Raw genomic sequence first — 23,676 nt, 5'->3', positions numbered from 1 at the left:
TGGGTAAAATGCAATTATGTTTGCAATTTTCTTAAAACAAGTTTGTCCTATAGAATGGCCCCCTAAAAGCATGTGTGTAGGGGGCGCCTGGATGAAACAAGATTGGCAGGGCATTGCTATTTATTGAAGCCAGTGCACAGGTTAATAGAACCTATTATAATGGGTTCTATTTTTGTGTATGTTTGAAATTTTTTTGTAATAAAATTCTTTAAAATTTTATCACAAATAACTTAGAAAAAAAATTACATGCCCTGCCAGGCATGGTGGTGCCCACCTGTAATCCCAGTGGCTTGGGAGGCTGAGGCAGGAGGATTTCAAGTTCAAAGCCAGCCTCAGCAACTTAGCAAGGCATTAAGCAACTCAGTGAGACCCTGTCTCTAAATAAAATGTATTTAAAGGGCTGGGGACGTGGCTCAGTAGTAGAGCACTTGCCTAGCACATGTGAGGCACTGGGTTCAATCCTCAACAGCAAATAAAAATAAATAAAACAAAGGTTAAAAAAAAGTATAGGGCAAAATTTAAAAATATATATACATTATATATATATGTATATATTTTAAAAAGGCTGGGGATGTGACTCAGTGATTGAGCACCTCTGGGTTCAATCCCTGGAATCAAAAAAAAAAAAAAAAATATATATATATATATATATATATATATGCGCCCTGGAAAAGTGTGTTCAACAATTGACAAAGCAGCTCTGGCGATGTCAAGGTGCATAGGAAGAACTGCAGATGCAATGACTTCTAATACAATGACATTAGGAATAAGAAATAAATTCTCCTAAATTACAACAGTGATGTTAATAGTCATTTAAATGTATGTGAATATGTATATGAAAGGTATGCAAATTATATTTAAATTTAAATGTAACTCAACTAATAAAAGCATAAATTTAAAAATAAGTATTTGTTGAATAACTATCATTCATTCTGTGCCAGCATCTCAGAGATCTCCTTTGTGCCTTGGAGGATGCTGGGGACCAAGAGCTGAGAGAGACCTGGGAACCCCCAGTCCAAGGAGGGAGGGAGGGAGGGAGGGAGGGACTGGAAAGGGCAGCCTGTGCCTCAGTGGAGGGGAAGCTCAATCGGGGAGCAATCCGGGAAAGCTTCCCAGAGGAGGTGCTGTCCACAGTGAAACCTGAGGGGTAAGGAGGAGTCTGCCAAATAAAGAGGTGGCAGGAAGAAGGGTATTTCCTGCAGAGGGGCTGGTGTGAGCCCACAGAGCCAAGAGAAACGAAAGCACAGGGTCACCTGCAGGAACTTCCTGAAGTCCGCTCTAGCCCAAGACTGTGGAGCACTCACAGCAGTCACAGGTCATTAATTATTCCTGAGATGGTGGCTTGGCATCTGCCCTCCCTGCAGGACAGCGGGCTGCCCTTGCATCCGCCAGGCCTACAGGCGAGATGCTTGTAGTTCACAAGCTCCCTCAGGGTCTTCGTCAAGGTCTGCGACCTGACTACAAATGGGGTTGGTTCCTAAATGCCAGAGTGGCCAAGCCAGAGCCAGCATTGACCTACCCCGCTGACCGGCTGCTCAGTGCAACTCCACCAACTTTTCTGGAGCTTATGTGTACACTGCCTTCAATACACCGGGGCTTGGTCTGGCCTTCACGGGCACAGCATAGCACCTGGCTCAGAGTAGGGCCATAAAGGGGGCACCCAGGAAGGAGAGCCCACAGCCACCCCATCACGCCTGCCCAAGTGACGCAGGAGGCGCACCCACGTCCAGTTCGGTGGGGAATATTTGGACTACTTATAGGCCTTGAACCGGTGCCTCCCAGCTCCTGCTGTTCATCAGAACCACCGAGCAAGCATTCAAACAACCACAAATGCTCCCCCACCCCACCCCAGACAGTCTTGTGAAATGAGGTCTGAGGTAGAGTTAGGTATAGTTTGTTGTCCCCCCCCCCCCCCCCCAATAAGCTTCTAATCGGTATGCAAGGGAAGTCAAAGACCCTGACTGAAATGATGCTAATCCCATTCCTTCTGCCTGGTAGAAGGGGGCAGGTGACTGAGCGCTGACCAATGGGATGTAAGAAAAAGTTACTTGGGGGGAATCTAAGAATGAAGACCTCTAGAGGTGATGCCTGGAACTGTGGCAACCATATAGTGACCATAAGGTAAACCAGCTGGTAGGCAAAGGTGACATATCCTAAACCAAGAAGCTGGACTCTGGAAAGAAATTGGGTCCTCAGTGCTATAGCTGAGCAACTGGTTCAACAATACCCAACCCCCACCCCCCACACATACTTCTGGGTTTCTTTTTGGGTGAGATAATGATATTCCTACTCTTTATAGTAAGTCCAGTTTTCTACTAACTACTTGCAGCCAGATGCGTCGTCCTCACTGAAATATTAATGTTGAGTAAGTGAAGTACTGTGCTGAAGCCCAGAGCGCAAGCTGAGCGGGCGTGCACAGGAGCCTGAGGTTGTCAGCAGGGCACAGACCACACAGGGCCTCAAAAGCTGGTGGGGGAGTGGGAAGCCTGGAAGGGCTGTGAACAGGGACAGCCAGACTCAGCGTTTGATGTCAGAAAGATCCCTTGAGAGCCATGTGCACTGGAGGAAAGAGACTGAAGACCAGGGAGAAGGTGAGAAGAGAACAAGACCTGAGGCAGGGTTGTGAGGACAGAGAGGATGGGCCAGGCAGACAGGAGAGTCAGAGGACAGGAAAAGGGGAACTGAGCAGCTGTGGGAGGGAATGGGGGCCATGTGTGGAGAGATGGTACCTTCAGTCTGGCTCAGTGACCGGGTTGTTGGTGGGACCATTTGAAAATGAAAATCGAGGAGGAGAAAGGAAGGGAAGATGCAGAGTTCAGTGTGGAAGAGAAGGGAGAGTGAGGGCCTCTGGGGAAAAATGGCTTCAGAATTGCTGAGGTCCAGAGATTCATGGGAAATGTAGTTCTGGGGACCAGAGAATTGGCCAGGGACTGCAGAGAATTGTGGGAAGTGTAGTTTTTGAGGTCCAAGGAACCCCTGTCCAGGATTTTGGTGAATATGAATGTGTGTGGGGTAGGGGTGGGGGTCTCACTTTGCAAAGCCAGTGACTCACTCAGGGCCACACTGAGGGCCAGGGTCACCACACAATGCCTGGATGGCAGAAGCCTGCAGCCCGCCCCCCATGCCCGGCTGGTACCTGCCTCCTTGTGCACACAGGGGCTGCCCAGGGTGGAGGAACACAGAGGCTCCACCTCTTGCTGTATCCTGGGAAGGCGGGTGGGGGGTGTCTCAGGAGGGTGGGAAGAAGGGCTCTGTCTAGGCCACCCACCCCTGTTCCTCCTCCGGGCCACAGCTTCCTCTTCTTTTTTGAAGCCCGGGAGGGGAAATACAGAATTGGAAGGCTGAGACCACATGGTGACCCGGGTGCCCTTAACCTCTGGAACTTCCTGTACGGCCCAGTTCCTTCTTCCCCACTTCCCTGAGCCTTCCTTGCCCTCTCCCTGTCTCCTGGAGTCTCTTTCCCCGTCTCTCTCTCTCCATCCCTCCCGCTCGCTCTCTCCCCATCTCTCTGCCCCAGTGCCCCCCGCCCTCTCTTCCCTTTTGCTTGACTTCTCTGCCCTCCTCTTCCCTGTGCCCCTCCTCCCCGGCTCCATGCCCCCCGCCTTCTCCATCAGTTTCCCCAGCTCCTCCCCAGCCCCACCACCCTGCCTCTCTTCATGCTCTTTTGCCTGTCTGGAACTCTGTCACCCTCTCCTCCTGCCCCTGCCTCTCGCCGCCCCTCAACCCAGCCTCCTTCCTCCATCTCTCTCCTCTCACAGCTGCCTCTGCCACCGACCCAGCCTCCCCTTTCTTCTCTCATCCCTTTCTGATCCCACTTGCCCTCCGCTCATCCCTGTCTGCCGCAGGAACTGGTTAGACACAGGCAGTCAAACTGAAACTGGGTTCTCTATGGGGAGGGGGAGGGGAACAGAGGCCCGTTGCCATGGTACCCCTGGGGGGTGGGGCTGACGGTTCTGACCCCTGGGTCTGAGGGAGGAGGCTGGGCCTGGACCCCTGGGTCTCAGGGAGGAGGCTGGGCCTGGACCCCTGGATCCGAGGGAGGAGGGCTGGGCTGGACCCCTGGGTCTGAGGGAGGAGGCTGGGCCTGGACACCTGGGTCTGAGGGAGGAGGCTGGGCCTGGACCCCTGGGTCTGGGGGAGGAGGGAACTGGGGCCTAGACCCCTGGTTCTGGGGGCTTCTGGGTCTCAGGTGTTGGACTGAAGGGGTCCGGCCCCGTGTGTCACTAGCCATTCCTTTAGAGCTCTAGCAGGAGCTGCAGGAGAGGAGGCTGGCCTTGTTTCCTCTGTCCTCACAGTCCTCTGTCTCTGTGGCTCTGATTTGTTTCTCTCCCTCTCTCTCCACTTGCAGAGGATCCTGCCTTCACTGACTCTTGTCTCTGCTTACTGAGCATCCACGTCCTCCTTTCTAGGAGATTCCCTGAGTGACTTGCTTTGGGGTAGATTAATAATCAGTGTGGCCTCCACAGACAACTTGTACAGTTCTCTTTTCTTTCTCCACTGAAGTTGTTGGGCTGATCAGAGTCAAGGCTGGAGCTTCTGAGGCCACCGTGGCAACACGCAGGGAGAGAACTTGCCTGAAAGCAAACAACTAGAGGTAAGCAGATCCCAAAGATAAGACAGGCAGGTTCCTGGTGATGATCCGGACGGCTGGATCTAGCTGTGCCTGAAGCCCTCATCTACACACGAGAAAATACTCTCGTACTTTTACTTAAGTCAATTCAATTTGAGTTCTGTCATTGGGAACTGAAACAGTAGATAAATAGTCTCACTCAGTTCTTCTGTGGCTCTCCCTCCTTCTGGCATCTTGACATCTCTTTCTCTCCTGTTAAGCTATCCTTTCCCACTTTCAATGCCAATTCCATCTCTGTAGGGTGGGGGCATCTTGGTTGTCATGGCCACAGGCACCTCCCCATCAGTTGCTGAGCTCTGGCCCTCTGCCCCTTGCCTCTCTGGGCTCCTTCCTCTCTTCCTCCCTCTGCACTCCCCCTCACTCTCTCTCTGGATGCTGTCTGGAATCCTCCTGTCTTGTCTGGTCCCTGGCCCTAGCCTCCTTCTTGTCCTCCCAACCTAGCCTCTTCCCCACATTCTTTCCCCACAGGCACTGACCCTGCCTGCCTTGCTGGTAGGCCTTCATAGCTTCCCAGCGCCATGGCGGGTGTTCAGCCCCTTGACCTCACCTTCGGTATTTAGTTCCACTCGCCCACCTCACACCTGGACCCTTCAGGCCTTCTTGCCACCCTCTATGAGCCATTCGATCAACCCTCCTGCACCCCGCCCCACTCCTGTCTCCACTCCTTTCCACATGCGGTGCCCTGTGCCTGGACCTCTGCCCAGCCCTGCACCACCTCCCACCTGTTCTCATCTTTAATAAGAAGCCCAAACACCCCCTCCTCCAGGAAGTCCTCCTGGCTCCTCCTGCTGCCAGGAGCATTTCTGGCCCCCTCCTCTGCGTGCTTTCTTCTGCTCCTTTTCCAGACCTCTGAACACTGTCTCTCTGTCCTGCTAAGGGATTTGTCCCCTGACCACCTCTGCCCCCCAGCATCCCCTCCAGGGGCCAGCCCTCTGAGAAGTCAGTCCATGTGAACTGGATGAACAAACAAGTGACTATTTCCCTCTGTCTCTGTGATGGACACTGACAGCCCCCAACCCCATCTGCCCTGTCTGTCCTGGTCCCCATGAGAGGAGAGAGGGCCAAGGAGAGAATGCAGGCTCTGGAGTCACGAAGATCCGCCTGGAATGCCAGGCAAACCGGGGCAAGCCCAGAATCTCGGCTTCCTCATCTCTGGTCAGTAATGTGGCCTTGAAGGATCATCGGTGAGTAAGTGAAGCAAAACGCCCCCAGGCCAGCCAGGCAGGGGCAGCTACCTTCGCGGGCCCTCTGTCTCTGCGCCTGGCTTCAGCTGCCTCCTCTGGAGCCCTCTCCGGGTGTCTGGTCTCTTCGTCTGGATTGCTTTCTCTCTGTTTCTTCCTCCCTCTGGCACAGGGCAGCTGGGGCCCATCTCTCTGTCCCCCCCCACCCCCCCCCGCCAGTCTCACTGTCTCTGTGCCTGCCTCGCTGCCTTGCCCCTGCCCGCACCCCTCCACAGCCTCCACCTCTCCTGGGCCATCCGAATCCCACCCTCTGGCCTGGAGCCCAGCCTGGGACACGCACAGTCCCGAATCAGCATTTAGAAGTATGTCGGCCCCGCAGGGGTGTGGCTGGTCGTTACCTGCTCGGAAGGCTTCCTGCCCACCACCCATGCCCACCAGGCCCTGGCCAGCTGAATGGACCTGTCTTCTCAGCCTTTACTGTCTCCATGGGGAGCCCCAGAAGAGGCGAATGCATTTACACGCGCGTGTGCCTGTTCCTGGGCGTGTGTCTCTGTCCAGGAGCCTGCGTGTGAATCTGGAGGTATTTGTGCAAATCCATCCATCCATCCTTTTATTTATTCTTCCAACGTCCATCCACACACATGGCCATCTATCTGTCTATCCATGGAGCCCGCCCATCCTGCATGCACCCGTCCAGCCACCCGTTCCTGCACCACTCACCCCTGGGTCCGGCGCACATCCAGTTGTCCGTCTGTACGTGGACACACCGCTGTAGCCACGCATTCCTCCAGCCAGTTCAACAACCAGCATTCTGTGGGTCACCAGCGTGTGCCAGACACTGTGCCTGGTGAGGGCACAGCCCTGAAGAAGAGGGCCGCCTGCACAGAGCCCGTGTGCTCTGCAGTCCTCCAGGGGACAAACCCCTCCTGCCCAGGCCTTGCCGAGGTCTCCCTGGCGAATCGCCCCACTGTGTCCCTTCTTCCCCTGGCTGATACCCAGCCACTGTCGCCGCTCAGCTCCAACATGGCCTCCACAGGGAAGACGGCTCCCGGACTTCTTTCTCAGACCCACGGCACCCTGGACTCGCCTTGATAGCACTGGCCCTACTTGGGGATCCTAGGATGTCAAGTTACTCGATCATCTGTCTCCTCCACTAAATCACACGTTCTCCCTTGGCTGGGATTTTTGTCTATTTTGTCTATTTCCCAGCTGAATCCCTGGTGCCTAAAAAAATGTCCAGGACATAATAGGTGCTCACAAATGAGCACACAGATTCAAGTGGATAAATATGGAGGGCTCTCCCTGCCTCCTGGTTCCTGTTTCAGCGCTCCTTATACCGTTCTGCACTCCCAGAGGCAATGGCTCACAAGGCCCTCCACCGTCCCCGGTGCACAGGAAGTCGTGGCTGAGGGCAAGGGCTCTAGGCTGAGACGCACATGTTGTTAATCTCCGTCTGACGCTAGCCAGCTGTGTGGTCCTGGGCAGGGCACTTCCTTCTCTGGGTCTCAGTTTTCTCACTTTGTCAAATGTGATTAAAGATTAAATGAGCCAGGCGCGGTGGCACACACTTGTAATCCCAGCGGCTCAGGAGGCTGAGGCAGGAGAATCGCAAGTTCAAAGCCAGGCTCAGCAAAAGCGAGGTGCTAAGCGACTCAGTGAGACCCTGTCTCTAAATAAAATGCAAAATAGGGCTTTGGATGTGGCTCAGTGGTCGAGTGCCCCTGAGTTCAATCCCCAGTACCCCCCCCAAAAAAAAAAAGATTTAAATGAGTGAATGCACGTAATTATCAGTTATGCCACAGCACTAAACACTAAAGCACCTCCTATGCATTGAATTTAGTCCTCAAAATAATGAGATAGAATCTGATTTTCAAAATTATTGTCATCCTCATTTACGGAGGTGGAAACCAAGGCGTGGAGGACATAAGGAACCCACCAGGTCTGCATAGTGAGAAAAAGCAGAGCTTAGGGCTGGGGCTGGGGCTCAGGGGCAGAGCGCTTGCCTGGCACATGCAAGGCACTGGGTTCGATGCTCAGCATGGTGTATAAATAAATGAATAAAATAAAGATCCATCAACAACTAAAAAAATATTTTAAAAAAGCAGAGCTGGCACTTGAACCTGGTGTTTGACCCCCAAAGCCACGCAGGGTGCCACAACTGCCTCTCAATGCCTGGACAGCCTCTGAGTCTGTCTCTGGAAACCATCACGAGGGACTGGTAAGCCCACCATGTGCACATTTCTGAGTGGTGCATGCTTGCCGGCCTAGACAGGCACCTGCTGGGTGCCAGAGTCTGGCTGTGAGAGTGGTCACAGGGCAGGGCCTGGGTGTACTCTCGGAGACATACACCTGTGCCAGCTTCCCTGGGAGTGAATGCAGACCCACCTGGAAAATGTGAGCAGACAGGAGGATGGGACTCGGGGGAAGCCAGGAGGCATTTCTAGAGGATTCTGTGGTCTAAGGACTGCAAAATGTATACACAGGCACAGTGTGTGTGTGTGGGGGGGGAGCAGTCTAGTTAGAGGGAGGGCCTGGAAGACTTGTATTAGAGTTGCATTTGCAGAAGCAAGAAAACTTTTACTCAAGGGTTGTATTTATTTGGGTGTCCCTGGTTGCGGGGACAGCACCAAGTGAGACTGGCTGCCTCTCTGAGCTGGGACTGTGGCTAGGTAGATCTGAACTTCACCAAGGGAATTAACCTCCATGGACCTTGATTGTTTCCTCTGTGAAATGGGAATAACATAATTGCACCCATCTCAGCACCAAAGTGAAGATTAAATGAGAAAATGCTTTCAAAGCACTGAGCACATTGCCACTTTGTCATAGGAGGAGGCAATTATCGTTAACTGCTATTAATATACCAGAAACTGCTACTTGCTGCTTTTAAGAAGTATTCATTAAGCACCTACTTGGTATTATAGCTTTATCTACACTGGTTGTTTTTTCAAACTCTGCATCCCTTAGGAAATAAGTTCATTGTTTATAATCTGCTGGCGAGAAACGGGCTCAGGGCACGGAGCTAGGATTATAAAGGAAGGAGCGGGGTCCAGGCCCTTTCCTTCCTCCGCTCCACGCTGTCACAGGCTCTGCCTCTGATTCCGAGGCCTCCTGCTGCTGCTAGCCGTCAGAGCTACTCAGGGGGAGGCACTTGAAGTCCTGGAGTCCGGGATTTCTAGGTCTGAGAGAAGTAGAGCCCTAGATCTTGGGGGAACAGCAGGTCATGATCCCAGATCTCCGGATGCCCGATGTGGAGGCGCACTGGGTCTTTAATGCCTTAGTCCCGGGAAGTCTCCCCTCCTTCCTCGCTGCAGCCTCGCGATTTTGGCTTTCGGGCGGCGGGTTGGGAGGGGAGAAGGAGGGGTGTGAGGGGAGGAGCTGCGGACCTGCGACAGGGGCGGAGGAGGAGCCGGGCGGGCACCGCGGCGGGCGCGCGGGGCTGCGGCGGCGGCGGCGGCGGCGGCTCCGGGTGAGTCCGCTCCTCCCCCTCCCCTGCCACAGCCCCCGCCCCAGCCCGAGCCAGGGGGCGGCCCCGGCGCGTGGGACGGGGGTCGGTGCAGAGGCGCGTGGCTCTCGGGCCGGGCAGTGGGAGTCTGCAGCGCTCGCTGGCCGCGCCGGGGGAGGGGCACGTGGCCCTGGAAGGGGGATCCCGAAACACCTGGGTATACCCCATCCCTCGCCCACCGATCCCCGAAGCGCGGGGATGGTTTACCCATTCCATGGCCCCTAAGGACTTAGGTCTCCGCGGTCGTTCAAGGTCCTGGACATCGTTCCGCTCCCCTACAGTGTCTTGGGACCCTGACATTTAACCCCCCCGCAATACCTCAAAAAAAAAAAAAAAAAAAAAAAAACCGTTCTCTCTGCAGCCCAGAGGCATTCAGGACTTCAACTCCCAGCAGACCTTGCAGCGCCGGGCCTAGAAAACCTCTGCAGCGCAAGCGCGAGGCCTGCCGGGAGTTGTAGTTTCCGAGTGCTTACCGGCGCGGGGCCCGGGGGTGGGAGGGGGCAGCGGGACCTCAGGGGTCGCCTGGGGTCGAGCAACTGGTTCCAGAAGGGCAAGATGTGTGACTTGGGCTGAGCTTTCCCCCTCCCCCGGCCTCGGCCCCCAGATCAGACACCCCCTCTCACCACCTGGCGCGCTTGGGGACGGGTCTGCAGCCCCTTGTCCGCCCTACAACCCCCATGGGCTGCCGCCCGCCGCCGCCTCGGCTGCCACCCAGGACAAGGCAGGGATAAGCGCAGGTGAGTCTGACCATGCCTGTATCGGAGTCCTGGCCTTTTGCAGCAGCCCCATGACACCTGCCCATCTGTGAGCCCAGATCTGTTCATCCCTAATTTCCTTCTGCATCCCCCCTTCCAACCCATCTCTGATGTCTGGCTCCAAACCATGTGTCACTAATTCTACCCCCCATCCCACATCCACCTCTCTCTCTCCTGGCCCCTCTCATTTATGTCCCCCATCCAACCTTCCCTTCTGGACCCACGTCTGTCTGCCCAGCTCTCCTATCTACCCTTGTGTCTGTCTGTGATCTCAAGCCATTATCTGTCTGTCTGGGCTTTGTTTCTGCATCCCTTTATCCTCTTCTCCCGCTGTTTCTCTTTGGAAGCTATTTCTGCTCACGCTGTCACCTGCCCCTCATCGCTGATCCTCTGTCCATTCCTCAGCCCCCATGAATTACATGCCAGCTCATTTTTTTCTCTGTCCAACCCAAGTCACAATTCTTGACTCCCCTCCCATCTATCTGTAGCTCTCTCCCTCTCCACTGGGCTCCAGGTTGCCCTCTCCATTATCTCTGTCTCTCCTTCCATCATCTCTCCCTTCCCTCAACTTGGTCCCTATCTCTGCATCTCCACCCCTCCCCATCTTTCCCCATACCTATCCATCTCTTCTCCTCTTTCTTCCTGGTCCTCTGCCTGTCCGCACCAGTCTGGTTCCTTCTCCTTCCTCTGGCCCTCTAAGCACTTTCCAAACTGAAGTCCTCGCTCATGCTGTTCCAGCTGCCCAAAATGCTTTGCCCTGTCTTAGTTCCAATGACCACTACTCATGACTGGCTCTGTCTTGTCCTTCAACTCCCAGAGAGCCCACCCTAATTGTCCCCTCCCCGGTTCCTTTGTGGCATATCCTCCAGCTTTTTCTTTTAAAGTGTTTCTCACCGTCACAGCGTGTCTTCTTGTTGGAGCTTGTTTGTTTATTTGTTTGCTGTTGGTCTCCTCTCTTTGGATTGTGACATTCAGGAGGCAGAGAGCCCCAGTACTTCCTTCCTGGCTGGATCTGCAGCGGCCAGCACAGAGCCTGGTGTATAGTCGGTGCTTGATGAAGATTTGTTGGAAGAATGAATGAATGATGAATGGCCGTCTCCTCCTGTGTCCGTCCCTAATCTCTGTCCCTTCCTCTGTGCAGCCCTAATCTCTGTCTCCTTGTCTGCCCATCCCTTTATTTGTGCATCCTGAATCTGCCCTTTGCTGACCTTCCCAGGCTGCTCCTCCTGGTCCATTTGTCCCTGTCCTCTGTCACCTGTCCACTTGCACCCGTCTCAGTCTCCTTGGTGTGTCCAGCCCACGTTGCTGTCTTCTTGCCTGTCTGCCCCTGACTGCCTTGTCCATCTCTCCCTCGTGTCTGTGTTCTTGTCCTTCTTTCTCTGATCTTGGTCCTCGATTCATCTGCCCCTGCTCTCTGTTCCCTCTGCGTATCCCTTGCCTGCTCTCTTCCTCTCTGTCCCCATATCTCTGCACCCCTGCCCATCCCTTCTCCCCCATCCGGTTCCCTGGACCCTCACCCCTCCCAATTACAGGACCAGACGGCCACCATGTCTGGGGACTATGAGGATGACCTTTGCCGGCGGGCACTCATCCTGGTCTCAGACCTCTGTGCACGGGTGCGAGATGCCGACACCAATGACAGGTGCCAGGAATTCAACGAGCTGCGAATCCGAGGCTATCCACGGGGTCCAGATGCAGGTCAGCACCTCAGCTGTCTCGGCTAGCCCCTACCCCCACAATAGCCAAGACTTTTTGGCGTTCAGAGTGGGCTGCTCAGCTTCCTGTTCCCTTTGGGATCAGTCCCAGTTAGCATCTTGAATTCATTTGCCTGCTGCTACCCCACTCCCCAAGCCTCTAAACTCAGGAGAAGGAGCTGTGTGGTCAGTCTCTTGACTGTGGAACCACTCAACCTCTGACCTTTTGTATTTTGCTCCGTGGCCTCCCTATAACTATAGCCATCAAATAGTCCCTTCAGCTTCCTTTGTGCACCTTACACAGTGGTTCCAAGCTCAGGTTTTGAGTCAGGCGGTCTGACTGCGTGTGTTCAAATCCCATCTCCCTGCCTGGTATCTGAATGGCTTTAGGAGAGTGACTCTTCTTGTGTACCTCAGTTTCCTCATCTGGAAAATGGGGGATGAGAAAGAGACTAGGTCATAGGGCAGATGAGAGGCTCAGATGATGCAACACATGGGAAGCACTTAGAACACTGGATGTACAGTGGTCTTTCAGCCAATACTGGGATTTACTTACTGAGCACCAGCTGTGGTCCAGAACAGGCAAGGTCCTGATCATGACTATGCACAGTGATCCTCCATGGTACAGATAAGCCCTGTTTTCTACAGGGAAGACTAAAACTCAGAGGGTGAGGTGACTTGCCCAAAGTCATAGAGCTAGGAAGCAGCAGGGTTCTGAAACTAGGAAGTGTCATGAGTGGGAGACCGCAGCAGCCTGGCTGAGCACTGGGGCAGGGCTGGGCCTATGTATAGGACAACCAGGTGCCACTAATGAGGAATCAGGGCCAGAGAGTGGCTGTCACTTGCTCAGAGCGGAGCCAGATTTTGATCCTGGTTAGTCTAGTCCTGCTGCTTGGGATCCCCAGGACCCCTCTCAGGTTCAAGGATTTACTTGAAGGCCTTGGAACTGAGAAAAGCGGTTGTGTGATCCAAGGTCCAGGTAAAATAAGGCACTCCTATCAGGCCGGGCACCCTAAGGACTTGGAGCCCTTGTCTGTCTGTCTGTCCTGGCAGATTCCCTCCCAGGAGCTGGTCAAGGGCCAGACTTCCCCGTAGGCAAGTGTGTGTCCTTTGCTGTGGAATCAAGCCACCCCTCCAGGCCCTGCCAGCTCCCCGGGGCTGCGCAGACAGGAATGAGGAACCTGTCAGGCCCTGGAGGAGTCCCAGTCTAACTTCCTCCAGAGTGACCTCTGGCCCCAACCCTGCCCATGTCCAGGAGGCTTTTAAAGTTTGGCCTCTGGTTTCTCACGGTCCCCAGAACTTGCAGTAAGTTTGGGTCACTTAGAAAGGAGCACCTCAAGGGAGAAGGCAGGAGGAAATTTAGGGTTCCTCTGCCAGCGACCAGTTATGGCCCTGCAGAGTCCTGTCCTCTCTTTCTCAGAGCCTCCGTTTTCTGTGTGTAAGCTGGGACAAGCAATCCCTGGGTCACACACCATCATAAGGATGAATGCCACACACTGCTGTAGCTTCACTGAGCAGTACAGAGGTGTCTGGTCCCTCTGACCCCTCAACACTCAGCTGTCCTTGCTGGGAATGACTTAGCCACCTACTTGCCCACCATAATCTATCAGCTAGACAGGCGGGGGTTCCCTGTCTTCTACCTCACTGCCGGGAGCCAGTTCCAGAACAAATGCACATTTCCAGATAACCCCACTCCTGGTACCAATCACTGAGCAAGCCACAAATCTTCGACTGTAAGAAGCCAGCTGTGCCTGGGTTTCTCTGCAGGCAGAGCAGCGTGTCACAGACATTTGGAAGCCAATGTTACGGTGTTGGATCACTTCATGGAAGCAATAGGACTAGTTATCCTAATATAAAGTCACACTGGAACTGACTTCTATTAAGAATTATCGAGGTGTGATAGCATAGCACCATGGTGAGGACCATGAGTTCCACAGCCAGGCATCCATCCGGGGCTCAAATTCTGATCCACCACCTACCAGCTGAGGGTCTTTGGACAGGTTATTCTATTGACTTCAGTTTCCTTTTGTGGAAAATGGCAGTGATTATGTTGCCAGCTTCACGTGGTGCACTGAGTGTCCGGTATGTAACCACCCCTCAGCAAATGTCTTATGATATTCCATATTACCTCTGCATTCCTTTTAACCAAAGAGCAGGATGGTTTTTCCTGTTGGGCAAATGAAGAATGTAAGGCTCAGAGTGGTTCAGAATGGTTCCCAAGGTCACACAGCAAATTGCAATTTTAGTCCTGACCTTCCTGACTGTGCTGTGTAATTCCCACTTTTCCTGAACCATCTCTGACTGTTTAGGAAGGGCCTTGGTTTTACCCTAGATATTGTGTTTTCTTACTGAAAGGCAGCCTGGGCTAGTGATCAGGAGAGTAAAATCTGGAGGCAGTCTGCTGGATCCAGATCTCAGCTCTGTTCTTTACAACCTGATGCAAACTCTCAACCTCTTTAAAATGGTCACATGGAAATAGCTCCCTTTGAGGACTAGGGACTTTAAATTGCTATGCACAAAAAGTGTGAGGGATGGTGCATACCAAGCACCAAGGGTTGGCCCCTTGGGGACTCAGTGGTAGGATGCACTCTGACCCAACCCTGACCCCTGACCTCTGTTCTCACCCTTTCCAGACATTTCCGTGAGCCTGCTGTCGGTCATCGTCACATTCTGTGGCATTGTCCTTCTGGGTGTCTCGCTCTTCGTGTCCTGGAAGTTGTGCTGGGTGCCCTGGCGGGACAAGGGAGGTTCGGCAGTGGGCGGTGGCCCCCTACGGAAAGACCTAGGCCCTGGGGTTGGGCTGGCAGGCCTGGTGGGTGGCGGCGGGCACCACCTGGGGGCTGGCCTGGGTGGCCATCCTCTACTTGGTGGCCCACATCACCATGCCCACACTGCCCACCATCCGCCCTTTGCTGAGCTGCTGGAGCCGGGCAGCCTGGGGGGCTCTGACCCCCCAGAACCCTCTTACTTGGACATGGACTCGTATCCAGAGGCGGCAGCAGCAGCCGTGGTAGCTGCTGGGGTCAAACCAAGCCAGACATCTCCCGAGCTGCCCTCCGAGGGCGGGGCAGGCTCTGGGCTGCTCCTGCTGCCCCCCAGTGGTGGGAGCTTGCCCAGTGCCCAGTCGCATCAGCAGGTCACAAGCCTAGCACCCAGCACCAGGTGAGAGACTGCTGGGCGGGTCTACTCTGAACTTCTGCTCCTCTGAGTCTCTTTCCTGTCCGTGCTTTTCTGAGTTCTGGGTCAGGAAGACTGGGGTCTGGATTCCTGGATCCCAGGGAATGAAGAGGCTGAGGCCCCAGCTTTGGATCTAAGGGAGGATGGGGCTGGCGGGGCCTTTTCTCCTTGGACCTGAAGGAGGAGGGGGCTGGGACTTGGATTCTTGGGTTCAGAGGCAGGAGAGGGCTGGGGACAAGAATACAGGGTCAGGAAAGTGGAGGAGAAGACAAGAGGCAATTATCCGTCCCCATCACTTTAAGCTGGGACTAGCCCTGGGACCTGGAGCTCATTCTTCCGTGGTAGCTCATTCTGCACACATACACTGAGCACCTCGCATGAGCTGGGCCTGGCTGCCCTCGCGCACTACCGAAGGTCCCAAGAAGACCCTGTTCCCAGGCTGGGGGCCCAGGGGCTTCCTGGAGGTGGAGGAGCCTCGGCTGAGTCAGGCAGGGAGGCAGGGGTGTGACTGTGCATTCTGGGAGAAGGGAACAGCGGCAAAAGGCGAGACAGGAAGGAGATCAAAGTTCACTGGGGGAACAGCCAGGAGCCCCTGGGTGTGAGAGGGAAGTTGAAGAAAGAGGACTTGGAAGGTGCGGTTGTGGACACCAGACCACACAGGGCCTCAGGTGCCAGGTAGGGAGGCTGGGGCTTTGTCCTGTGGGCCCTGAGGAGCCATGGAGGGCTGTGGGCAGGGGTGGAGCAGGGTCAGCTCTGGGTGTACAAGGACCCCTCTGGGGTCATAAGGAGGCTGGAAGTCCAAACTAGAGAGATCAGGCCTCAGCTGGGACAGGGCAGTGGCAATAGAGAGGAGGGCAAGTGGGGGAGAAGAAGATTCAGAGGGCCTGTGCTATGTGAATCCCCAGGGCCCAGGAAGTTATTCTAAGTCACCGGTTTGAGGCCCAGAGGAGGCTTCTGAATGCTGGTTCACAGGTGTACGGATGAAGGTGGCTTAGAAATGGGGATAATCCCCCAGATACAGATGCAGAAATGGACTCAGTGAGCATGAGGCTTGCCAAGGCCACAGAGTGAGCACAGGAAGGGGTCAGGGCCACCTCTCTGGGGGCTGAGGAGGAAGCAGGGAGGAGTCTCCCAGGGGGACAGATGCAGCCAAAGATCAGAGCCACTGACCCCAGCTTGGTCTCCCCTGCTCACAGGTACCCAGCCCTGCCCCGGCCCCTCACCCAGCAGACTCTGACCACCCAACCCGACCCAAGCAGTGAGGAGCGGCCACCCGCCCTGCCCCTCCCGCTCCCTGGTGGAGAGGAAAAAGCCAAACTCATTGGGCAGATTAAGCCGGAGCTGTACCAGGGCACTGGACCAGGTGGCCGCCGGGGCGGTGGGGGCTCTGGCGAGGCAGGGGCACCCTGTGGCCGCATCAGCTTTGCCCTGCGGTACCTCTATGGCTCCGACCAGCTGGTGGTGCGGATCCTGCAGGCCTTGGACCTCCCCGCAAAGGACTCCAATGGATTCTCGGATCCCTATGTGAAGATCTACCTGCTGCCGGACCGCAAGAAGAAGTTTCAGACCAAGGTCTGAAGCTGTGGACTGCACTTCAGAGTTCCACAGAGCAGGGACCAAAGGGCCTGAACCCCTGGATCCGAGGGAGGAGGCTGGGCTGGACCCCTGGGACTGAGGGAGGAGGCTGGGCTGGACCCCTGGGTCTGAGGGAGGAGGCTGGCCTGGACCCCTGGGTCTGAGGGAGGAGGCTGGCCTGGACCCCTGGGTCTGAGGGAGGAGGCTGGGCTGGACCCCAGGGTCTGAGGGAGGAGGCTGGGCTGGACCCCTGGGTCTTGGGAACGGGTTGAGGGAAGGCACGGGCTACTGGTCTAGGAATTGGGACAGGGGGCATGTTGTCTGCTTCCCCTCTCTCACCCACCTGCCAGGTGCACAGGAAGACCCTGAACCCCGTCTTCAATGAGACATTTCAGTTCTCTGTGCCCCTGGCTGAGCTGGCGCAGCGTAAGCTGCACTTCAGCGTCTATGACTTTGACCGCTTCTCGCGGCACGACCTCATCGGCCAGGTGGTGCTAGACAACCTCCTGGAGCTGGCCGAGCAGCCCCCTGACCGCCCACTCTGGAGGGACATCGTGGAGGGCGGCTCGGTCAGTAGCACCTGCGCCCACCAGCCCCTCTGCCTGGATGGCCCCTGCTAACCCTGGGACTTGCTAACTTCTCTTCCCTGGGGGTTTTGGTTGGTGTTTGTTTCAATGTGTGGAGACCCAGCGGCCTCTCGCCCTCCTGGACTCTGTCAAACATCAGCACCAGCCTGGATCCCAGATCCCCCGACCTCGGGCCCCCACCCCACCCATCTGATGGCGTCACAGTGCAACCTGCGACTTCTGCCCTCTGACCCCAGGTTTCTGGCCCCCAGCTTCCTTCACCTCCACCTCCTGACCTTCCGGTCTCTAGACTTCTGAGGCCGCAGGCCTTGCTGTCTCTGAACTACTTTGCTTTTCAAACCTTTGACCTCCAAACTCCCACACTCTGCCCCACTGTCTCTCCCTGCCCCTTCCCCTGAATCCTGACAGCTGGGCCCCCCGGCCTCAGGTGTGCTGGGGTCCCCAGGCCCGTATCTCCCAGCATGCAGATGGTTGTGCCGCAGGCTCCCTCTGGTCCCCTTGCTCCTTCCTTGTCACCGCCCTCTGGACTGATCAGTCTGTGACTGATCTGGGTGCAGCCCCATTCCTGGCCTCACTGTCTGAGCCCCACCAGTCCCCAAGCCTCAGACCCTCGATTCCTCAGCCCTCCCTGTGCTGGTCCACGGGTTACCTACATCCAAGTTCTCTGTTGGTCTTGGGGAGGCCATGGGTGGGCGGTGAGGCCTGTTCTCCTGCCGGGACAGGCTGGCTCCGAGCCGCATTTCCCTGTCTGTTCAGTGCACAAGGACTGGGTGCCCACAGCGTGGCCTCGGCCTCCCCAGGGCTCTCCCCGGCCTGCGTGCTCCGTCCTCAAGCCCAGCCTCTGGGTCTAAGTGCCTAGCGCCAGGGTCCCTGCCTCCAGTGCTCCAGTGCATCTGTCACACCCTCTCCTGTGTCTACTTTGTCCCCTGTGCCTGTCCCCTCCCATCTGCCCCCCCACATCACCACTTGAGGTCTTTTTCACTCGCTCATCCTTTCATTCCTTCCTCCAACCAGCCATCCTCTAGAGCTTCAGGTCTGGGTGGACACCACTGGTGTCAGGGACCAGTATTGTGGGGACACACGGGAGGAGCATCTGCCCAGGGCTTGTGGCAGGAGGTGACCATGAAGCTGAGGCTCGAAGACTGGGAGGTGACAGGTGACAGGGAGGGAAAGGTATTCTGAGCAGAGGAAACATCCTGAGCAAAGGCCCTGAGGTGAGCGGGTGAGGCGTGGGAACCAGGGCCTGGAGGCTGCAGGGCTGCCCTGCCTATCATGGCTCCTGGTCAGCCCCAGCCACTGCTCCATCTGTGTCAGTGACAGGGAATCTGCCCCCCTTGAAGCCTTGCTGCAACTGGGAAAGGGGTTCGATGATGCCGCCCCATCCTGCAAGCCACCAGGTCCCCTACTACTGCCCTGAGCAGACGCCTTGCCACATGTCCCCACGACACTGGCCCTAACACCCTCAGGGATGACCTAGGCCTGGGCCCAGGTCCGCCTTCAGTCTCGGCCCCCTCCAGGGCTAACTTGTGTCTGTTGCCAGTTCTTATCCCATTCTTTCCACGTCGCTCATCTCTGAGTTGGGGCGTCCAGTTGGTGCTCCCCACTTCTTGCTCCACACTCCTAGGGTTGCTCCCCCTGCCCCACCCAGGTCCTGCTCTTGCTCTGGTCCTCTGCCCCCTCACAGGCCCCCCAGCCCCTGACTCTCGCCCTCTCACTCTGAGTCTCTGTGTCTCCGTCTCTCTCTGGGTCTCTAACTTTCTCTCTGTCTCTCTCCATCTCTGTCTTTTCTCTGGGTCTCTGTCTCCCCTCCACCACCAACATGCTCTCTGGGTCCCTGTCCCCCCTCTCTGGGTCTCTGTCCCTCTCTGTATCTCTGTCGCCCCGTCTCTCTGGGTCCCTGTCCCCTTCTCTCTGGGTCCCTGTCCCCCTCTCTCTGGGTCCCTGTCCCCTTCTCTCTGGGTCCCTGTCCCCTTCTCTCTGGGTCCCTGTCTCCCTCTCTCTGGGTCTCTGCCCCTCTCATTTTAGAAATCCACCTGAGGGTCTCTTTCCAGTCGTCTCCATCAGCATCCTGACCTCTGCCCCGTCCACTTCATGCTGTGTCCTCTCCTCCTCTGGCTCCCTCCCCTCACTCCCGCTCCTTCCTGCCTTCACTGCAGAACAAACAGGCTTTGATGGTGGTGGGCAGCTGTGGCCAGGGAGCGTCAGGCCTTGGCCCAGAGTCAGGTTGCTGAGTGGATGGGGACGGAGCCTGGGTGTCACGAGGAGGGCGAGTCTGGGATGGAGCAAAACCAGGAAGAGATGGGGCCTGGCATCACCGAACCCCCTTCCACCTGCAGGAAAAGGCAGATCTTGGGGAGCTCAACTTCTCACTCTGCTACCTCCCCACCGCGGGGCGTCTCACCGTGACCATCATCAAAGCCTCTAACCTCAAAGCGATGGACCTCACTGGCTTCTCAGGTCAGTCCCAGGGGGCACTAGATTGAGGGAGGAGGCTGGGCCTGGACCCCTGGGTCCGAGGGAGGAGTCTGGGCCTGGACCCCGGGGTCCGAGGGAGGAGGCTGGGCCTGAGCACTGTTTAGTACCCTCCCCTCTCCCCCAGACCCCTATGTGAAGGCCTCTCTGATCAGCGAGGGGCGGCGTCTGAAGAAGCGGAAGACCTCCATCAAGAAGAACACACTGAACCCCACGTACAACGAGGCGCTGGTGTTCGACGTGGCGCCCGAGAGCGTGGAGAACGTGGGGCTCAGCATCGCTGTGGTGGACTACGATTGGTGAGCGGCTGCCCCGGGCGGGTGTGGCGCGGCCGCCCCCGCCCCTTCCCCTGATAATCACCGCCCCCACCCCAGCATCGGGCACAACGAGGTGATCGGAGTGTGCCGCGTGGGCCCCGAGGCCGCTGACCCCCACGGCCGCGAGCACTGGGCCGAGATGCTGGCGAACCCCCGCAAGCCTGTGGAGCACTGGCATCAGCTGGTGGAGGTGAGTGGGGCGGGCGAGCCGGGCGTCGCACCAGAGTCTGATGGCCTAGGTTCAAATGCCTTCCCTACCCTCCACTGTGCCTCCTCGAGCAAGCCAGTTAACCTCTCTGTGCTTGAATTTCCTCTGCTGGGTAATAGAGCTGTTAACAGCAACTAGCGTTAGGGTCAGATGTGAGGATTCAGTGAGTTAAGGGTTCAGTCAAGGATCGGCTAATATTTTTACCCATAAAATATTAATAAAGGGGGAAATTGGGTGACAAAATGAAGCATCTTAGAGCAGGTTGGGAAAATTAGTGAATGCCATGTACTGGGTGGAGACCTCTATAATAAACAAGAAAATAAAAAAGTCAAAATAGGACAGAATAGCTGGGTGAGGTGGCGCTGCCTGTAATCCCAAGGCTGCAGAGACTGAGGCAGGAGGATCAAAAATTTCAGGCCAGTCTCAGCAACTTCAGGAAGCCCTAAGCAACTCTGCAAGACCCTGGTGGTGTGACTCAGTGGATAAGCACCTCTGGGTCACTCCCTGGCAAATAATAATAATAATAATAATAATACATAGGGCTGGGTTTTGGCTCAGTGGTAGATTCATAGTGTGTGTGAAGCCCTGGGTTTCATCCTCAGTAAAACACACACCCACACACCCATACACACACCATAAAAACATGTCTGTAGGGGTGCACACTTATACTTTGGACCCTAAATCCTCGGTCAGTCCATCTGACAGGACATGGGGCCACGGTCAGTCCATGTGATAGGACACAGGGCCACTCACAGGACATGGGACCACAGTCACTCCATGTGATAGGACACGGGACCACAGTCAGTCCATGTGATAGGACATGGGGCCACGGTCAGTCCATCTGACAGGACATGGGACCACATGGTCAGTCCAAGTGATAGGACACGGGACCACGGTCAGTTAATCTGACAGGACATGGGACCACGCGGTCAGTCCATCTGACAGGACATGGGACCACGGTCACTCCATGTGATAGGACATGGGGCCATGGTCAGTCCATCTGACAGGATGTGGGACCACATGGTCAGTCCATGTGATAGGACGTGGGACCATGGTCAGTCCATATGATAGGACATGGGACCATGGCCAGTCCATGTAACAGGACGTGGGACCACATGGTCAGTCCATGTGACAGGACATGGGACCACACGGTCAGTCCATGTGACAGGACATGGGACCACACGGTCAGTCCGTGTGATAGGACGTGGGGCCACGGCCAGTCCATGTGATAGGACATGGGGCCACGGTCAGTCTGTGTGACAGGACGTGGGACCACACGGTCAGTCCGTGTGACAGGACGTGGGACCACACGGTCAGTCCGTGTGACAGGACGTGGGACCACACGGTCAGTCCGTGTGACAGGACGTGGGACCACACGGTCAGTCCGTGTGACAGGACGTGGGACCACACGGTCAGTCCGTGTGACAGGACGTGGGGCCATTGCCCTGGCTGAAGTCGGACATCTTGCTCATCGTGGTGCTTGACTTCATTCTGACTGCTAAAGACCATCACGTTAGCATCTTCTCCTCTGGGTTGCTGGCTTGGGGCCACACCTCAGGCAACACTCCCATGGGTTCCCCTGTCGCCTCAATCTGGTCCTGCCTGGAATTCCTTCCCAGTGGATCGACCCTCTGGGCACAGAGCTCGGATCTGAGCCTTGAAGACTGGCTCCGTTCTGGTGGGAGGGAGGCCACCGTCTAAGAGGACGCAGGCCCTCTTCAGTCATCGTGCTCCGGACTCTCACGCACTTATTCTCACCCTTCTCTGGAAGTGCTTCGTGCCACAGCCCACGCTGGGCAGTGCTGGAGGGCCGGATCCGGCTCTGCCCCTGAGTTTCAGCCCACAGTGCTTTCTGTGGTCTGGCGGGTCTGTCCACCCCCAGAGCTGCCCCTGCCCCTCCCCTGCTTACTCTCATGGTTCCCCAGAGCCCCCAGGACAAAGTCTCAGCCCCTCAGAGACCTGTGGGACCTGCCGCACTCACGCTAGCTTCACCTCTCCTCGACTCGCAGGACCTCTTTTCTGTGCCGTGGTGTCCCTGTCTGTGGGATGACACAGAAACACGGTCTGCCCCGTCCCTGCAGAACTGCGTGCAAAAGAGCACTGTCCATGCAGAGCAGGGGGGTCTCTCTGCTGTTGAGCACTAGTGATCATACTGCCTCTGTCCCCTGCTGAGTGTTCTGGCTCTCCCCTCAGGAAAAGACTCTGACCAGCTTCACAAAAGGCAGCAAAGGACTATCAGAGAAAGAGAACTCAGAGTGAGGGGTAAGGAACCCAGACCAGGGTGGGGTCCCAGCTCTTGGTCTGAGGGAGGAGGGAGCTGGGTCTGGACCCCTGGGTCTGGACCCCTGGGTCTGAGGGAGGAGGGCTGGGCCTGGACCCCTAGGTCTGAGGGAGGAGGGCTGGGCCTGGACCCCTGGGTCTGAGGGAGGAGGCTGGTCCTGGACCCCTGGGTCTGAGGGAGGAGGCTGGTCCTGGACCCCTGGGGCTGAGGGAGGAGGCTGGGCCTGGCCCCCTGGGTCTGAGGGAGGAGGCTGGGCCTGGACCCCTGGGTCTGAGGGAGGAGGCTGGACTGGACCCCTGGGTCTGAGGGAGGAGGGCTGGGCCTGGACCCCTGGGTCTGAGGGAGGAGGCTGGTCCTGGACCCCTGGGTCTGAGGGAGGAGGCTGGTCCTGGACCCCTGGGGCTGAGGGAGGAGGCTGGGCCTGGCCCCCTGGGTCTGAGGGAGGAGGCTGGGCCTGGACCCCTGGGTCTGAGGGAGGAGGCTGGACTGGACCCCTGGGGCTGAGGGAGGAGGCTGGGCCTGGCCCCCTGGGTCTGAGGGAGGAGGCTGGGCCTGGACCCCTGGGTCTGAGGGAGGAGGGCTGAGTCTGGACCCCTGGGTCTGAGGGAGGAGGCTGGGCCTGGATCCCTGGGTCTAGGGGAGGAGGCTGGGCCTGGATTCCTGGGTCTGAGGGAGGAGGGCTGGGTCTGACCTTCTGGATCTGAGGGAGGAAAGGCCCAGCCCAGGGTTTGTGGTCCCCTCTGATGGAGCTACAGAAGGTCCTGACCTTACTCTGGGGTGCTGACCTCCCCTCTCTTGTGCAGGGCTGGCCTAGGCCGGGGATCGGACCAGGCCCCCTTGGGATACCATTCCTTCCTGCCCGGACTGTGAACTCATCTCCTCGAAGCCATAATGTCCGAGCTGCTGGTGCGGGGCAGGCCTGGGCTTGCCCTCCTCACCGGGAGCGTGAGGGTGGGAGGCAGGCCCAGCTCCCTGTTTCAGGGTGGGGGGCACTCAGCCTCCACTGTCTGTCTTCTCTTTCCTGGGGCTCCCCCTCGAGGCAAGGGGCCATGCATGTCTGGGGGACCCCCGCCCCACAACCCTCTGTCTCTTTGTCTGACTCTTTACTGTTGTCCAAGACTTGGTGTCCTGACCCTCGTTCTTATGTGAATGTCGACAGACCAGTCCTCTCTGTCCCCCCAGACACACACTCACACCCGCGTCCATTCCTTGTGTTTGCCACACCCCGCGTCTGGCCGATCCCCCCACTGCTGCTGCTACCACGCCAGAATAAACACACGCCGTGGGTCTCACTCCA

The 23,676-nt window shown here is 56.6% G+C and overlaps 1 protein-coding gene and 1 long non-coding RNA gene across 2 annotated transcripts; one reads left to right on the top strand and one right to left on the bottom strand.

Moving 5' to 3' along the window:
- Positions 1–9,160: 9,160 nt before the first annotated feature.
- SYT3 (synaptotagmin 3) lies at positions 9,161–23,676 on the top strand. Its single transcript, XM_079118073.1, has 11 exons — positions 9,161–9,277; positions 9,918–10,050; positions 11,601–11,766; positions 14,396–14,924; positions 16,136–16,511; positions 16,865–17,083; positions 19,438–19,558; positions 19,701–19,872; positions 19,948–20,080; positions 22,292–22,360; positions 23,183–23,676. Exons 3-10 carry the CDS (start codon positions 11,616–11,618, stop codon positions 22,355–22,357), a joined length of 1,767 nt encoding a protein of 588 aa, XP_078974199.1. The 5' UTR covers positions 9,161–9,277; positions 9,918–10,050; positions 11,601–11,615; the 3' UTR covers positions 22,358–22,360; positions 23,183–23,676.
- On the bottom strand, positions 12,570–16,480 carry LOC306648204. The gene is made up of 3 exons (XR_013760329.1): positions 16,377–16,480; positions 14,387–14,492; positions 12,570–13,929 (listed from the first exon to the last, which is right to left on the bottom strand). It is a non-coding gene; the product is annotated as an uncharacterized lncRNA (long non-coding RNA).

This window comes from Sciurus vulgaris (genome assembly GCF_902686455.1).
Source record: "Sciurus vulgaris genome assembly, chromosome: 17".
NCBI lineage: Eukaryota > Metazoa > Chordata > Mammalia > Rodentia > Sciuridae > Sciurus > Sciurus vulgaris.
The sequence above is the reverse complement of the archived record's forward strand: the minus strand, read 5'-3'. Positions and strand labels throughout refer to the sequence as shown.

Excerpts from the sequence above, each read along its gene's own strand:
- SYT3 (XM_079118073.1), top strand. The coding sequence starts at position 11,616 with ATGTCTGGGGACTATGAGGATGACCTTTGCCGGCGGGCACTCATCCTG. Across the intron at positions 11,767-14,395 it reads TCCACGGGGTCCAGATGCAG|ACATTTCCGTGAGCCTGCTG; the intron begins GTCAGCACCTCA and ends CACCCTTTCCAG. Across the intron at positions 16,512-16,864 it reads AGAAGAAGTTTCAGACCAAG|GTGCACAGGAAGACCCTGAA; the intron begins GTCTGAAGCTGT and ends CCCACCTGCCAG.